Source organism: Pogoniulus pusillus, chromosome 23, assembly GCF_015220805.1.
Source record: "Pogoniulus pusillus isolate bPogPus1 chromosome 23, bPogPus1.pri, whole genome shotgun sequence".
Classification (NCBI taxonomy): Eukaryota; Metazoa; Chordata; class Aves; order Piciformes; family Lybiidae; genus Pogoniulus; species Pogoniulus pusillus.
Window position 1 is genome coordinate 1,188,888 of NC_087286.1, and position 17,350 is coordinate 1,206,237.

The following is a 17,350-nucleotide window of genomic DNA, read 5'->3' on the forward strand; positions in this document are numbered from 1 at the left end:
TAGCCTGGATCCATCTCCCCCAGTCCTGAGAAGTCCCTCTCCAGCTTTCTTGTAGGCCCCTGCAGATACTGCAAGGCCACAATAATGTCTCCCCAGAGCCTTCTCTTCTCCAGACTGAACAGCCCAAATTCTCTCAGCCTGTCCTCACAGCAGGGCAGCTCCATCCCTCTGATCATCCTTGTGTCCCTGCTCTGGACATGGTCCTTCCAAGATGTTCTCCTCCTGACCCGACTGAGCCGTGGTTTTGCTCAGGAAGTGTGTCCACAGCATGGCTGGATGGTGTGTGTCTGCCTCTGGAGTCCTGTGAAGGCTCTCATTACAAAGGATTGTGCTGCCATCAAAGCCTGCAGGTGGACTGTGGCCAGGGCACTTCTTTGGTGCTGAAAAACAGAGTGGGAATCTCTCATCTGTTGCCTAGGGGTAAATGAAATTAAAGCTAAGTGTGCTTCAAGCATGAGATCCAACTCAAGCTCTCATTCCCAGGCACCTTTTCTTGTCACTGAAGACAAAATCCTCTCGAGAGGCTTGCTACAGCTTTCTCACACAACACCTCTGCCATTAGGAAGTGCAGGGAAGCACTGCCAGGGGATCCTTTCAAATGCTTGGGTTGGCAGCCGAGGCAGCTCTTGGATAGAATCATGGAAGTGTTTGGGTTGGAAAAAATCCTCTGAGACCTCCAGTCCAATCATCAACCCAGCACCACCAAGGCCACTGAACCATGTCCCCAGCTGCCATGGCCACAGGTTTCCTGAACACCTCCAGGAATGGGGATCCCACCACGTCCCTGGGCAGCCTCTTCCAACTCCTGACCACTCTTACAGCAAAGACATTTTTCCTCCTCTCCAACCTAGTCCTCTCCTGGCACAATTCCAGGCCATGTCCTCTTATCCTGTCACCTGATACTAGGGAGCAGAGCACAACCCCACCTGGCTCCAGCCTCCTTTCAGGGAGCTGCAGAGAGCAATGAGGTCTCTCCTCAGCCTCCTCTTCTCCAGACCAAACACTCCAGGCTCCCTCAGCTGCTCCTCCCCAGTCCTGTTCTCCAACCCCTTCACCAGCTTCATTGTCATTCTCTGGATTTGCCCCAGTCCCTCAAGGTCCTTCCTGTAGTAAGGGACCCCAAAACTGAACCCAGTACTCAAGGTGTGGCTTCCCCAGTGCTGAGGTCATTTCCTGCAGGTTGATCTCCTTCCATTCAGCCATGTGGAGCCTTTGCAGGCTGCTGCTGACACTCAGTGTTGTAAATGTTTGCTGCCTGTGGGCTTGTGCCAGCTGTAGGATTTGCTCCTCTTTGTTCCTTTGGTCACAGGACAGTGACATTGAGGAAATTGTCAAGTATTTGGAGAATGTCCTGGAGAGCAGCCTGCTGGGTAAGAGTGCATCTCTTCTTTAGGTGTGCTAGCAGCAAGTGTTCAGCACAGTCCATTTATTGCCTTTTTGCAACAAGGTAACTAAAAAAAATGTGATCTGCTTGAAAATCCCCTCTGTAGCCTTCTGTAGAGAAGTGGAGATCACAGGCTCACAGAGCACATCCAGTTGGCAGAGCCCTCCAGGCTCACCCAGCCCAAGCCTGCACCCAGCTCTGCAAGCTCAGCACTAAGCCATGTCCCTAAGCACAGCTCCACAGGCTGCTGAAACCCCCAGGGATGGGGACTGCAGCACTGCCCTGGGCAGACACTTCCAATGCTTGAGAAGCCTTCCAGGGCAGAAAGATTAAAGAAATGTGTGGCACTTTGGGACATGTTTTAGTGGCCATGGTGGTGCTGGGTTGATGGTTGGACTGAATGGTCTCAGAGGGCTTTGCCAACCCAAACAATTCTCTGATTCTATGAAATGAAGTAGTTGCTTTGTTAGAATCAAACTGAGTTGATGCTTTGTTAGAATCAAACTGAGTAGATGCTTTGTTTAGCTTAGCAAATAGAAAACTGCAGTAGGATCTGGGTTTGTAATGAGGAAGAGAGGAGAATGCAAAAGGGAAGGAGAGAAGTGAATAGGCCAAAGAAAAGGACACAACTGAGTGTGAAGTGGCCAGTTCTGCAGCCAGCAGCTCTCAGTGAGGCACTGGAGTTGCCTCCCAATGGGAGCAGCTGCAGCAAGAAATAATTCATAGAACAGTAGGGGTTGGAAGGGACCTCCAGAGGTCACCCAGTCCAGCTCCTCTGCCAGAGCAGCATCACCCAGGGCAGGGCACACAGGAACACATCCAAGTAGATCTTGAACATCTGCAGAGAAGGAGACTCCACAATCTCTCTGCACAACCTGCTCCAGGCTCTAGCAGCCTCACACCAAACAAGTTTCTCCTCATGTTGAGGTGGACCCTCCTGGGTTCCACTCTGTGTCCATTGCCCCTTGTCCTATCACAAGGCACCACTAAGCCTGGCACCTTTGTCGTGATCCCCAGCCCTCAGCTATTGCCAGACACTGACCAGATCCCCTCTCAGCCTTCTCTTCTCCAAACTCAGTAGGGCTCTCAGCCTTCCTTGTCAGAGTGGTGTGCAAGTCCCTTCAGCTCTTCTCAGTCAGTGATGTCCAGGACAAGGAGCAATGGGCACAAACTTGAACATAGAAGGTTCCACCTCAGTGTGAGGAGAAACATTTTACTGTGTATCCCAGTCCAGAGGGATCTCGGGTATGGGAGGTTGGGATTCTTGGGCACAGAATTAAGGCACAAAGGGTGTCAAAGAGGCTGGCTTTATGGCAGTCACACAACACACACATGAGGATAGGAAGGGATGAGGAGAGGGAAAGAGTAAGAGAGGTGGGGGGAAAAGAGAAAGAGAAGAAAGCAATATCCCCACGCAGAGAGAAGAAAGGTCACCCTGGAGTCATCTGGCAATATCCCCATGCAGAGAGAAGAAAGGTCACCCTGGAGTCATCTGGCAATATCCCCATGCAGAGAGAAGAAAGGTCACCCTGGAGTCATCTGGCACCCCCAAAGTCCGTTTGACCATGCAGGTGTGTGAGGAGTGCTTGGGCTGCAGGGCAGAGCTGCTCTGCCTTTCCCTGGCTGCCTCATTGACCATGCAGGTGTGTGAGGAGCACTCAGGCTGCAGGTCAGAGCTGCTCTGCCTTTCCCTGGCTGCCTCATTGACCATGCAGGTGTGTGAGGAGCACTCAGGCTGCAGGTCAGAGCTGCTCTGCCTTTCCCTGGCTGCCTCATTGACCATGCAGGTGTGTGAGGAGCACTCAGGCTGCAGGTCAGAGCTGCTCTGCCTTTCCCTGGCTGCCTCATTGACCATGCAGGTGTGTGAGGAGCACTCAGGCTGCAGGTCAGAGCTGCTCTGCCTTTCCCTGGCTGCCTCATTGACCATGCAGGTGTGTGAGGAGCACTCAGGCTGCAGGTCAGAGCTGCTCTGCCTTTCCCTGGCTGCCTCATTGACCACACAGTTTTTTTCTGAGAATCACTTAGCATTTTGCAGGAGTGATGTGCCAGGCCCATTGCCCAGGGGTGCTGGGCATGCTGGCTGTGGCAGGGGCTTTCCAGGGTCAAGCCCCCTGTGCCCAGCTGGTTTCTCTGAAATGATGGCTGCTGTTGATAACCCAGGAGCTGCCAGACTGCCGCTGGCTCAGGGTCAGCATCCCCTGGCACAACAGGAAGCCTTCACCTCCTGCATGTGTCAGGTGACAGGAGCTCAGTTCCAGGTGTGGTGGCCCAGAATGGTGCCCTTGCAGCCCATGCAAGCTGAGCAGTCAGGCAGGGGGCCCCATGGCAGCATGCACAGGCTCGCTCTGCGCTCCCTGGCTGGTTGCTTGTCCTGTTGTTGCACACTGGGGAGCTCCTGGGGCTCTGAGCTCACGCAGGAGGGGATCTTCAGGACAGTGAGTACAAGCAGGATGCTGACTTAGCACTTCTCAGCAATTTGGCTCAAGCCAGGTTTTTCTGAGCTGTTGGGACATAGTGTTTGTCTCAGTCTCTGACACTGTGAGGGTGCTGGAAGCCTGGAGCAGGCTGCCCAGAGGGCTGGTGGAGTCTCCTCTGCAGACTTTCCCAGGGAGCAGCTCTCCAGAGAAGCACTTGAGGGTGCTGGTGGGGGAGAAGCTGGACTGCCCTGCGTCATCCTGCTCTGGCAGCGGGGTTGGACTGGATGATCTCTGGAGGTCCCCTCCAACCTCTACCCTTCTGTGATTCTGTAATTAAGGTTGCAGACAAGCAGGAGCAGTCTTCCTCCTGTGCCCTGCCCCTGGCTCTGGCAGAGCTCTGGGATGAAGGTGAACAAGGCTGTGTCTGTGCATTGCTTCGTAGGCTCGGGGACTGTCAGCAGAGTGTCTCCAGGGGCACTCGCAGGGCTCGGAGCTTCCAACAGCAGGATGGCTGAGACCAAGCTGAAACACATGAGGGAGTAAGTAGCTTACCTGTGTGTTACCACTTTTCAGACAAAGAGAAGGTCCTGGAAAGCTGCAGGAGGTGGCAAAGGAAGCCACTTCAGCAGGAGGGGAACGGGGAGGTGTCCTTCACAGACTGCACGGAGGACAGAGGTTGACTGTCACCTCTGCTTCTTCCTCACAGCCTGCACAGTCACTGTCGTCCTTCCAGGACCTTGTTTGCCTGCAGTGCTGCTGGGTTGCCCTGGACTTCCCATTTCGTATTAGCTCAGCACATGCCATAAATCCCCTGCAGACATCCATCTCTGCCCCAGCCTTGCTCCCTCACCCACACCTGATTCTCCTCTGCAACAAAAGACTGAGAAATCTTTCTGCACGTTTGACCACCTCAGCCACACTCTGGCTAACAGTGAGTGGTGAGGCAGAAGTGCAGACTGCCAGGAAATGTCCTGAGATATGTTCTTGGCATCTTGAGTCTGTGCAGGGCTTCATGAACTCACCTGGAGCAGCAAGGCTGAGGGCGAAGGCCAGGGAGTGCAGGAGGGTGTGGAGAGAGCAAGCCTTGGAAGGGGGTGGGTACAGCTGCCTGTGCTCACATTGCTCCTCCTGTGTTAGTCACATCCAGTGTGCCCAGGGAGCAGCTCTGCAGAGAAGAGTCTGAGGGTGCTGGTGGAGGAAGATGCTGGACAGGAGGCAGCAATGGGCACTGGCAACCCAGAAGGCCAAGGGTAGCCTGGACTGCAACCAAAGCAGCTTGGGCAGAGATGGAGAGAGGGGATCCTGCCCCCTGCTCTGCTGAGACCTCACCTGCACTGCTGTGTCCAGCTATGGATGCCCTGATCCAAGAGGGACATGAACCTGATGGAGTGAGTCCAGAGGAGGCCAGAAAGGTGCTCAGAGGGCTGGAAAACCTCTGCCATGGAGACCGGCTGGGAGAGCTGGGGATGTTCAGCCTGTAGAAAGAGAAGGCTCCAAGGGGACCTTTGAGCTGCATTTCAGTATCTAAGGGAACCTCCAGGCAGGATGGGGAGGAACTGTTCAGAAGGGCCTGTGGGGATAGGACAAGAGGCAATGGTTTGAAACCGGAGCAGGACAGAGTTAGGTTGCACATAAGGAGGAAGTTTTGCACCGTGAAGGTCGGGAGACACTGGCACAGGGATGTGGTTGAGGCCTTGTCCCTGGAGACATTCAAGATCAGCCCTGCTGTGTCGCTGGAAGCCTGCTCTATCTGGAGGTGTCCCTGCAGCCTGCAGGGGGGTTGGACAAGATGCCCTTTGAGGGTCCCTTCCAGTCTGTGACTCTCTGGAGTGAAGGCTTCCCCTGGCTGCCTCATCAGCACTGAGGCACAATTTGTGCTTCACAGAGAAAGGAGCAGATGTACACTTTGTGCTCTCTTCTCTGGAAGCATGGGGACACTGAAAAATGTAGGAAATGAGGGGAAAAACCCTTGGTGCTGAGTGTTTTGTTCTCCTTTGTGGAGAGTATCCTTGAGTGTGAGCTGCAGCATCCAGCACTCAACACAACCCTTCTGAGCCCATGACCAGGCAAGCTCCAGGTGCATTGGAGAGTCTGCAGCTCTTTGAAGTGGGACAGCAGAGTGTTCTGTTTGCAATCAAAGCCAGGTGCTTCCAGTCAGGAATTAGAAAGTTATTAAGGAGAAATCATGACAATTCTTGTGTCTGCCAGTGAGGGAGTTATCACTGGAAATAGAAAAGTCAAAGTCAGGTGAGGCTCAGAGATGAAGGTAGGAACTGATATGGACACTTCAGACTGTCTTGGACTGGCTTTTATGCAACAGCTCCTTCAGTTTCCTTTTCCTTTTTGAAATAAGCCTTCATTAGACTTTGCCATACTTGTCACAGCCCTAAGACTGAGCAATTGCACAGCTAGGAAGGTGAGGCCCTAACTGTAGACTAAGCTGTTTCAGATGCCCTAGCAGACAGGAAGCCTAAGGTGCTGAGGCAGAACTGTCTGGGATGCTGTGGCAGGTGACTGAGACAGACCTGTCTGGGATGCTGTGGCAGGAGGCACTGCCAACCCTCTGAGGTTCACTTTCTAGCACCTCCTTTGTGTCCAGAAGAATTAGCACCAAGCTAGAGTTGCAGCAAGTGTGATGCTTAAGCAACAGGTGAGAGCATTGTCAAGATGTGCTGAAGAGATCTTCATGCCACGATGGAGTGCCTCAGAAAGGAGCAATGGTCCCACCTAAATATTCTGGAGCCCCTGGTAGAATGGTAGTGGGAGGAAGGGCTGCTGAGCACAGCTTGGCCTCAGCAAAATGTGATGAAGCCATCAATGAGAGAGAGGTTCTGTGTTACCTGAGGGACATGAATGCAAAGAGGTTTGCCTTTACAGAATTCAGTGCTGCTGCCTGTCTTGCAGCCTGCAAATGGGTTTAGAAACCTGTGGGTGTGTTCTTTGTAGCAGATCTACAGATCCACCTTCTGCTGGAAGGAAGAGAAGGAACTGTCATCTGCCTCGGGCTGAATTTGTGCCATGGTTCCACTGGGATTTGACAGAAGCTCATATTAAGCAATGAGCCCTGAAGAACTTTGTTCACATAAAATGCCACTGGGATACAGCTGCCTGGGCTCGCTCCTTTGCTTCCGCTGACACCCAGCGGCAGTAGCAGTGCTCCTGGCTGCAGCACTGTCCTGGTTGAGTTGCTGTTGGGCAGCACTCAGAGCACCAGCCCTGGTTCAGCTGCTGTTGGGCAGCACTCAGAGCACCAGCCCTGGTTCAGCTGCTGTTGGGCAGCACTTAAAGCACCAGCCCCGGTTCAGCTGCTGTTGGGCAGCACTTAAAGCACCAGCCCTGGTTCAGCTGCTGTTGGGCAGCACTCAGAGCACTAGCCCTGGTTCAGCTGCTGTTGGGCAGCACTCAGAGCACCAGCCCTGGTTCAGCTGCTGTTGGGCAGCACTCAGAGCACCAGCCCAGGTTCAGCTGCTGTTGGGCAGCACTCAGAGCACCAGCCCTGGTTCAGCTGCTGTTGGGCAGCACTTACAGAATCAGAAAATTGTCTGGGTGGGAAGGGACCACCAAAGGTCCAGTCCTACCCCTCTGTGCTGAGCAGGCCCATTCTCAACTAGATCAGGTTGCACAGAGGCCTCTTGAGCCAACTTTGAACACCTCGCCTGGATCCTGCCTGTATTGGCCATCACTTTGCTTCAGTTCCATGTCCCCTTTGTTTCCAGATGTGCCATTGGGAAGCTGGGAGCCGAAGCCTTTGAGGCTGTGTACAGCTACCTCAAGCAAGCAAGGCAGCAGAACTCCAGTGAGGAGCAGATCAGAAGACATCTGGAGAAGCTAGTGGCTAGAACAAGTGACTGCTTTGAAGTGGATCAGCTGCTCTACTTTGAGGAGCTGGTGCATGATTCAGGATCATGTCTTCAGCTATAAAGTGCAGCCCAGCAATGGTGCTGGATAATTAGGTGGTATAATTAGATGGAAGAAATCTCAGATGAGTTGTAGACCACTGAATTAAATGAATGCATCCTATCAATATGACAACTACTGCTGTTACACCCAAGCTGAGATACTCATAGTCAAGATAAATAGTCCACTAAGCAGTATTGCTGATCCCTCTCTTGGACATATGTTAAGAGACTCAAAGGGAAAGATAATGGAGCCATTGTAATCTCTTAGAGCAGCAACACGAACTGAGGCAGCAAAGGATATGCCCAGCTACAGAAAATGTGACCTTACACTTCCAGGAGATTCTGGAGCCAGTGACTTCAGCTTTTGATTGCAATGCAGAGCAATGAACCAATGCCTAGACCCACTGCAATGTTCTCTGAACTACAAACCAAGGTATAACATCCACTGGGATGCTCACTGAGCTACAAACCATTTCACAGCCCTGCCTCTTCAGCTTCTACCTCCTGGGCTACAAACACCGCTACAAAGGCTGACATTTATGGCTACAAGTTCTATCTGTTCACCTCCTTGCTCCAAACACCTTCTTCCTCCTTAACCCAGGCTGTGCCTCTGCTGGGGGAGGCCCTGGGGGATGTGTGAAACTTAAGGGGCCCTTGGCCACCATCCTTTGCTTTTGTATTTCCCCTTCACCACCTGTGAGCAGGAGGCAGCTCAGGACTGACCTGGCCACCGGGAGGAAGCCAAACAGTGCCTGGAAGGTCACAGATGGCCAAAGACCAGCCCAGGTCTTCACAAGGCAAATTCATTCTTTCCCTCAGTGAAGGTGCCACAGGTAGCAGTTCAAGAGGCCGAAAGGAGATGCCCATGGAGAGGAGGTGCCAGGAGGGGGACTTACAGGCCTGTCCTCCCCGAGACTCATTTCTAGATGCAGGGCAAGTCACAGTAAAGGAGTGCCAAAGGAAACAGACTGCTCTCCTGCATGCAATAGAGGACCCAGGCCGATTGGATGCTGTGCCAGCAGGCAGGCGATGACCTGGAGCAGTTTAGAGAGGTGTCACTCACTGCTGCCAGGCTGAACCATGCCAGGCTGTGCCACATGGCTGCTTTGCAGAACACACTCAGGGTGCAGGTGCAATGATGGCCACAGAGTTCAGGCACTGTCACACAAGCACAGAATCCTCTTGGTGGGAACAGAGCTTCATCTGCTCCAGTCCAACCATTCCCTAGCTCTGCCACATGCGGTGCCCTTGGCAGGCTGGTTGGGCTGCTGGCAGAGGGCGTGAGAGGAGGCAGCCGTTCAGAGGGGCCGGCACCTGGCAATGGCAGAGCGGCGGGTGGCTCCCAGGGGCTTTCTCCCCTGGGCATGGTGGGCAGCAAGCTTGTGAGGCTGCTCTGGAGGCAGCAGCTCGGGCTGCTGCTGCTGCCAGGTGAGATTGTCCCTGTGCAGCTGTCACTGTCACACTGCAAGAGGAGGTGAGGAGAGGAGCTTTGTGCCAGCAGCGTGCTGGCCCTTGCCTCCTAGCCCCCTAGCCCCCTTGCCCCAGCTCAAACTGCTGATGCATCAGGGCTCCCCTGGCCCCTCCAGCTCCACGGCCACCCTCAGCGCCCCAGGAGCAGCTGTGCCCACGCCCATCTCCCTTCTGCATCTGCTGCCTGCCTGCCTGCACGGTCAGGCCCTTACCGGCGGTTCTGTGTCGCTGCCAACGCTCAGGAAGCCCCAAGAGCAGGGCAGCAGTGGGAGCTTGCCCCCGCGGGTGGACAAGTCCTGCCCGTGGCTGCCCTGCAGGGAGCTTTGCACAGGTGATGTCTGCACCTGTCTGCGGCACACCTGTGAGGAGGGGAGGAGGAGCAGGAGGTGGAGTGGGATGGATGCCGCTGCCTTGGCACAGTGGCCCTGGCCCTGCCTCGGCCTCTTCCTCCTGTGCCAGCGTCAAGGCTCGGCGAGAGCAGGACCGAGGCCAGCTCAGCTGGAACGCGCTTTCTCGAAGCTCCTTCTGCTCCACTCTGCGGCTCTCTCGATCGGAGGAGCCCAGCAGGGGGCAGGGAGGCGGCAGGCGCGGCAAGGGACGCGGCGCTGAGCGCTCGCTGGAAGGTGAGGCAGAGGGACGGTGCCTGGGGAGCGGTGACTGAAACGAGGAGCGGCAGCGGCGACGCCACAGCCTGGTTCTGCCAGAGAGCAGCTCCCTGCCGAGCCCTGCCCGGTTCTGCCAGAGAGCGGCTCCCTGCCGAGCCCTGCCCGGTTCTGCCAGAGAGCAGCTCCCTGCCGAGCCCTGCCCGGTTCTGCCAGAGAGCGGCTCCCTGCCGAGCCCTGCCCGGTTCTGCCAGAGAGCAGCTCCCTGCCGAGCCCTGCCCGGTTCTGCCAGAGAGCGGCTCCCTGCCGAGCCCTGCCCGGTTCTGCCAGAGAGCGGCTCCCTGCCGAGCCCTGCCCGGTTCTGCCAGAGAGCGGCTCCCTGCCGAGCCCTGCCCGGTTCTGCCAGAGAGCGGCTCCCTGCCGAGCCCTGCCCGGTTCTGCCAGAGAGCGGCTGTCTGCCGAGCCCTGCCCGGTTCTGCCAGAGAGCGGCTCCCTGCCGAGCCCTGCCCGGTTCTGCCAGAGAGCGGCTCCCTGCCGAGCCCTGCCCGGTTCTGCCAGAGAGCGGCTCCCTGCCGAGCCCAGCCCGGTTCTGCCAGAGAGCGGCTCCCTGCCGAGCCCTGCCCGGTTCTGCCAGAGAGCAGCTGTCTGCCGAGCCCTGCCCGGTTCTGCCAGAGAGCGGCTCCCTGCCGAGCCCTGCCCGGTTCTGCCAGAGAGCGGCTGTCTGCCGAGCCCAGCCCGGTTCTGCCAGAGAGCGGCTCCCTGCCGAGCCCTGCCCGGTTCTGCCAGAGAGCGGCTCCCTGCCGAGCCCTGCCCGGTTCTGCCAGAGAGCGGCTGTCTGCCGAGCCCTGCCCGGTTCTGCCAGAGAGCGGCTCCCTGCCGAGCCCTGCCCGGTTCTGCCAGAGAGCGGCTCCCTGCCGAGCCCTGCCCGGTTCTGCCAGAGAGCAGCTCCCTGCCGAGCCCTGCCCGGTTCTGCCAGAGAGCGGCTCCCTGCCGAGCCCTGCCCGGTTCGGCGAGAGCTCTGCCTGCTGCTGAGCTCAGCCCCAGCACGCTGGGCAGAGAGAGAAAAAACTCCCCTAACTGGCTCCCATCGGCCTCCCAAGCAAGCCAGACATGGTGCAAGCTAGGACAAGGCTTTACAATACTTACAAACCTGTGGGCACCCAAACTGAACCCACCCGTAGGCATGCAGGTGTTCAGGCCACTGCCTGTGAGCAGTGTTGGAGCCTGGCACTGGGAGTCAAGGCAGACAGAGGCAATGGCTGCATTAGGGGTGAGCAGATTCATAGTCTGCTTCACCCAGTGGCTGAACTCCAGGGACGGAGTGGAACGTCTCAAGGCTGAAAGGGAATGAGAAAGAGAGCTGGACCTACACACCATGCTCTGCAGTCCCTCGTACCAGAGGGAGATGAACCAAGTAACAAGGGAGAATGGATGCAGGTACCTGCCAGAAGGGGCAAGGGCAAACCCTTCCAGCCATCCTCACCTCCTCAGCTGCCCTTACACAACAGATAGAGGGCACTAGAGGTTGAGGATGAGGTGGTTTTGGAGCAGGCAGAAGCATCACAAAGCACCTACAGGATGGCCAAGGTTTTAGGCCTAGTCAGCATGGGTTTAGGAAGGGCAGGTCCTGTCTCACCAACCTAAGCTCCTTTTGTGATCAAGTTCCTGCCTGGTGAATGTGGGGCAGGCTGTGGATGGAGTCTACTTGGACTTCAGCAAAGCCTTTGACACTGTCTGCCACAAGAAGCTCCTGGCCAAGCTGGCAGCTCCTGGCTTGGACAGATTCACTCTGTGCTGGGTCAAGGACTGGCTGGATGGCAGAGCCCAGAGAGTGGTGGTGAATGGTGCCACATCCAGCTGGAAGCTAGCACCAGTGGTGTTCCCCAAGGATCAGTGCTGGGCACAGTCCTGTTCAATGTCTTTATTGATGACCTGGACGAGGGGATTGAGTCCAGCATCAGTAAATTTGCAGATGACACCAATCTAGGAGCAGCTGTGGAGCTGTTGGAGGGTAGGAGAGCCCTGCAGAGGGACCTGGCCAGGCTGGATGGGTGGGCAGAGGACAATAGGATGACATTTAACAAGGCCAAGTGCAGGATTCTGCACTTTGGCCACAACAACTCCAAGCAGCACTACAGGCTGGACTCAAGAGTGTCTGGAAAGCAGCCAGGAAGAAAGGGAGCTGGGGGTACTGGTGGAGAGTAGGCTGAAGCTGAGGCAGCAGTGCCCAGGTGGGCAGCAGAGCCAGTGGCATCCTGGGCTGGCTCAGGAGCAGTGTGGGCAGCAGGACAAGGGAGGTTCTTCTGCCCCTGTGCTCAGCACTGCTCAGGCCACCCCTGGAGTGCTGTGTCCAGTTCTGGGCCCTTCAATTCAAGAGAGATGTTGAGGTGCTGGAAGGTGTCCAGAGAAGGGCAGCAAGGCTGGTGAGGGGCCTGGAGCACAAACCCTATGAGGTGAGGCTGAGGGAGCTGGGGGTGTGCAGCCTGCAGCAGAGGAGGCTCAGGGGTGACCTCATTGCTGTCTACAACTACATGAAGGGAGGCTGTAGCCAGGTGGGGAGTGGCTTCTTCTCCCAGGCAACCACCAACAGAACAAGGGAACAGAGTCTCAAGTTGTGTGGAGGGAAGTAAAGGCTGGATGTTAGGAAGAAGTTCTTCACAGAGAGAGTGATTGGCATTGGAATGGGCTGCCCAGGGAGGTGGTGCAGGCACCGTCCCTGGAGGTGTTCAAGCAAAGCCTGGATGAGGCACTTAGTGCCATGGTCTGGTTGACTGGCTAGGGCTGGGGGATAGGCTGGACTGGATGAGCTTGGAGGTCTCTTCCAACCTGGCTGATTCCATGATTCTGAGAGAGATGAACAATATCTCTGCCCAGAGGAGCAAGATCTGCTCTTATAGATTTCCCTGTTGTGAAATTCAGTGCAAGCAAGGCTCAGATCATGACAAACCAAATAAACCAATTTATTAAAGGATAGAGTTGAACAAAAGAGAGGGAGAGGAGGGGGGAGAGAGGGCGAGGGAACAAGGGAGAAACAGAGAAGAGCAGGGAAGGGAAAGAGCAGGGATTATATTGCCTTTAGCTGGAGATGGGGAGGGAGAGGGGGAGAGGGAGAGATGTGTGCATGGCCCAGGGATGCTCTTCCGTGGAGGTCATCAGGAGATCTTCTGGAGTTGCTCTGCAGGAGTTGTTCCTGCAGTTCTTCAGCTGGAGGTATTGGTGTGGAGGTGTTCTTTGAAATCCTCTTCTTGGCAGCATTGCTCAGGCCTTTTTAGGCAGTTTGTCTTGACCCATGTCCAGGTGCAGCTCCCCAGGGAATCCTCCTGTGTACTCTCATAGGTTTGCAGGGCTCCAGCGGCACTGGGGAGGGCCTCCGCCCCCTCCCGTGCAGCTTCCCTGCCCGTGCCCCGAATACACAGAAGCCTTTTCTCCTCAGAGTAGCTGCTGTAAGGCCTGCAGCTCCTGGGCACTGCAGCCAGGCTGCAGGCTGGGAAGGTGACACAGGCAGCCTTGGTCTGGGTTGATGTGAAGCAGGCAGAGACCATTTGGGCTCTCAGAGCCATCTCTCAGCTGCTGCTGCCTCTGCTGCCACCGCCTCAGCAGCCGCCCGGGGAGCTGGCAGCTCCTCTTGCCTTTCTTCTCCATGGGCACCTTCAGCCCCAGCTGACAAAGTGTCCAGTTGAGGGCCAGGCAGTGCTGGCAGAACCATGTCCTGAGGGCAGTGCAATGCCAGGGAGCACTGCCCATGCCCCCAGCCTCCCCTTGGGGCTGGCTGTGTGTCCTCCAGCATCAGCACTGAGTGCCTCTGGGCACGGAGAGCTCCGAGGGCCAGGCGGTGCCATGTCTGGGCACCTGCTGTGAGCTTGCCAGCAGCTCTTAGTCATCTCTCTGTGCCTTCAGGCAGGAGAAAGCATGGAGTGCACGGCTCAGAGCCCTCACGCTCCTCCTGAACATGGAGGGCCGGCGCTGCTTGGCTGGGGCCAGCTGGGCCTCGGCAGCGTCCTCTGGAGCCATGGCAGCAGGTGCAGGAGCCACCCGAGGAGCCCCCTCCTCCAAGAAGGAGTCAGTGCTCCGAGGGGCTGCTGGTGGTGTTTCCTCTGCAGCACTGTCGGTGGCTTGCTGGAGGTGTTGCTGGGTGACGAGCAGAGCCTGGCACATGATGCCCCCCACGATGAACTGGTGTGAGTCCAGGAACGCTTCCTGGCTGCCCGTGGGGCTGCACGGGGAAGGGTCTTGGCACTCCTCCTCCCGTGTGCCCACCTGCTCAGCAAGCACAGGGGACTCAGAAGCGTCTTTGTCCTCTGCTGCTGGAGGAGCAAGAGCAGGAGGAGCTGCCTGTGTCTCCTCAGGCAGGAGACACTGGGGCTCAGAGCCCTCTAGGGTGGCTTGGTGGAGGTGTTGCTGGGTGACGAGCAGAGCCTGGCGCATGATGCCCCCCACAATGAACTGGTGTGAGTCCAGGAACGCTTCCTGGCTGCCCGTGGGGCTGCACGGGGAAGGGTCTTGGCACTCCTCCTCCCGTGTGCCCACCTGCTCAGCAAGCACAGGGGACTCAGAAGCGTCTTTGTCCTCTGCTGCTGGAGGAGCGAGAGCAGGAGGAGCTGCCTGTGTCTCCTCAGGCAAGAGACACTGGGGCTCAGAGCCCTCTAGGGCTGCCAGTGCTTTGGCAGCCCCAGCTTCCTCCTGCCTTGGGGCCAGGTCTTGCTCCTTCTCTTGAGTCGTGATCTCGAGCGCCACAGCCAAGCTCACGCTGCTGTGCACCTTGAATGTGTCTGTTTCAAACCAGATGTCCTGGCTGGCTGTGGGGCTGAGTGGGGCAGGAGCCTGGCTCTGCAGAGGCTCTTCAGCAGCTCTGGGCAGGGTTGGTGCCAATGGCAGGGCCTCTGGGAGCCCCGCTGGCTCAGCAGACCTGCTCTCCACTTGCCTTTCCTCTGGGTCTGGCACGCTGGGTCCAGAGCTGGGCTCCTCCTGGACAGCAGCAGCAGGGTCCTGGTCCTGGCTGAGCTCTGGGACCAAGGGCTTGAGCCACTCATAGAGCAGGCCTTCATTCCGTGCTGCTGTGCTGCCCTTGTCCTCTCGTGTGGCTCCTGCCTGATCGTCGCTGGAGCCTTGCAGTGCCCTCAGCACCTCCTCTTCCTTGCAGGCGGTGTCCTCTTTGCCTGTCTCCTCTGACCGCCCCAGGCTCTCGCACCTCACCCTCAGGATAGGTGCCAGTGGCTGCTGGGCAAGCCCCTGGCGCAGCTGGCTGTGCCCCAGGCCATCAGGCTGCCGCTGCAGGGTGACTGTGGTGCTGAGCGGGGACAGTCTGCAGGCCGAGCTGCTGCTTTGCTGCTCCTGCCCAGCTCTGGGCTTCCTCTGGAGGGAGAGCAGCGTGCGGCGCCTCACGGCAGGCTCCTGCTGCTGCTGCTGCTGCTCCTGCTGCCCTGTGCCGCTGAGCAGGCGGCAGCGCAATCGCAGCGCCGCTGCCGCAGGGTGCAGCGCCGCTGCCAGGCGCTGCTGCTGCCCTGTCCCTGCGCGCCTGTCGGGGCTCACTGGCGCAGCAGCAGCGCTGGAGCCCCGCGCAGTGCTGAGCGCAGGTGCAGAGAGCCCAGCGGGGACCTGTTCCTGGCTGCCGGGGCAAACCCTGCGCAGGACCTCACGCACCATGTCCCGGCTGGCCGCTCGCACCGCCTGGGCAGTGCCTGGGTGGCCGTGCGGGGCCAGCGCCTTGCTGCTGCTGCTGCTCACCATCGGGGCTGTGCTGCTGCTGGCTCGGCTGCTGCTGGCCGTTTGCAGCCTGCTTCTGCTGCTGCCAGAGGCCGTGATAGGAGGCAGCCGTTCCGAGGGGCCAGCACCTGGCAGTGCCAGAGGTGTGGGGAGCTCCCCGGGGCTCAGCCTCCTGCTGCTGCTGCTCACCTTCGGCTCTGGGCCACTCCTTGTGCTGCCGGTGGCCGTTTGCAGCCTGCTTCTGCTGCTGCCAGAGGCCGTGATAGGAGGCAGCCGTTCCGAGGGGCCAGCACCTGGCAGTGCCGGAGGTGTGGGGAGCTCCCCGGGGCTCAGCCTCCTGCTGCTGCTGCTGCTGCTCACCTTCGGCTCTGGGCCACTCCTTGTGCTGCCGGTGGCCGTTTCCAGCCTACCTCTGCTGCCAGAGGCCGTGAGAGATGGCAGTCGCTCAGCGGTGCCCGCCCCTGGCAGTGCTGCAGCTGCGGGTGGCTCGGGGGTTGCATTCCTGGAGGTGCTGGGCGAGCTTGTGCCGCTGCTGGCGCTGTGCCAGCTCAGCCTGCTGCTGCCCCGTGGGATGGCCCACGCGTGGCTCTCACTGTCACTCTGCAAGAGAAGATGAGCAGAGGAGCTGTGTGTCATGAAAGCTCTGGCCCATGCCCTCTATCCTGCTTTCCCTAGCTGGAAGAGCTCCTGGAACAGGGCTCTCCTGACACCCCCTAGCTCCAGTGCTGCTCTCACTCCCAGCAGCAGCTGTGCCCAACCCCATGTCCCTCCCTCCCACACCTTCTGTCTGCCTGGGTGGTCTCCCACTCTGCCTTACCTGCTGTTCTGTGTCACCGAGAGTGCTGCATGAGCTCAGGGAGCTCCAAGAGCAGAACATCAAAGTGCTCTTGCCCTTATGGAGGGACAAGTCCTGCCCCTGGCTCTCTGGCAGTGAGCTCTGCTCAGGTGATGTCTGCACCTCTCTGTGGCACACCTGTGAGCAGGGGAAGAAGAAGAAGGAGGAGGGGGTGAGGGCTGGACGCCGCTGCCTTAGCACCCTGGCCATGTCCCTGCCCTGTTCACTTCCTCCTGCCCCATCTCTCAGCTGCTGCTGCCTCTGCTGCTCCTGGCTCAGCAGCTGCCTGGGGGGCTGGGAGCTGCTGCTTGCTTGCTTCTCCATAGTCATCTTCAGCCTCTTGTGCTTCAGAGTGTCTGTGGGCACCCAGGGGAGATGCTGCCTCTTGAGAGAGGTGCTCCTCTAGGAGTGCCAGCCCAGGCACCCAGGGCCCCTTTTATAGCTGCTGGGCCTGGCCACGCCCATCATTATGACATCCCCATTGGCCTCGTCAGCTGTCCATCACCATGGGCGTGGCATAGCAACGGTGGTCGCTATGGACACGCCCACAGCCATGGCCTGGCCTGCAGCCTTTGCAGGGTTTCTCCACACAGGCACCAGAGGGAGTCCCACTTAGACAGGGCCAGTCAGAACCCGGACAAGGGCACACGGAGGCCTCCTTGCCCTCCACCCAACTGAGAAGCTGCTGGGGCAGGTCTGGCGCAGCTCCTGTGGCCAAAGAGTTGATTGCTCCTTTAGGTGTGCCAGGCTTGCTGGAGGACGCAGCTGTGCTGTGGGGCTGCTCTTGGTGCACCCAGCAGGGCCTGCAGTGCCTGCTCTGCTGGGGGCTGTTCAGCTCTTGTGCTGCCCCTCTCCAGCCAGGCTCCTCAAAGATGCCAAGCCACAGTGCTTCACCAAGGGCCCTGGTGCCAGCTCCGTCACTCTTGTGTTCATTCTGCCCTGTGCTGCTCTTGTCCTCTCGTGTGGCTCCTGCCTGATCGTCGCTGGACTCCTGCACGCCCCTCAGCACCACCTCTTCCTTGCAGGTGGTGTCCTCCTTG

The 17,350-nt window shown here is 57.9% G+C and overlaps 1 protein-coding gene across 10 annotated transcripts in view; it reads left to right on the forward strand.

Moving 5' to 3' along the window:
- NEK11 (NIMA related kinase 11) overlaps positions 1-8,791 on the forward strand; it is a 33,469-nt gene extending 24,678 nt beyond the window's left edge. For 4 of the 10 annotated variants that reach the window (XM_064162305.1, XM_064162308.1, XM_064162309.1 and 1 more), the window contains exons 14-16: positions 1,310-1,370; positions 4,244-4,340; positions 7,518-8,770. In XM_064162305.1, coding sequence (XP_064018375.1) covers positions 1,310-1,370; positions 4,244-4,340; positions 7,518-7,722 — 363 coding nt within the window. In that variant the 3' untranslated portion in view covers positions 7,723-8,770. Of the gene's footprint in view, positions 1-1,309; positions 1,371-4,243; positions 4,341-4,938; positions 5,000-7,517 lie in introns of those variants that run through there. The other 6 variants (XM_064162311.1, XM_064162307.1, XM_064162315.1 and 3 more) reach the window with 6 other exon arrangements.
- Positions 8,792-17,350: the final 8,559 nt, after the last annotated feature.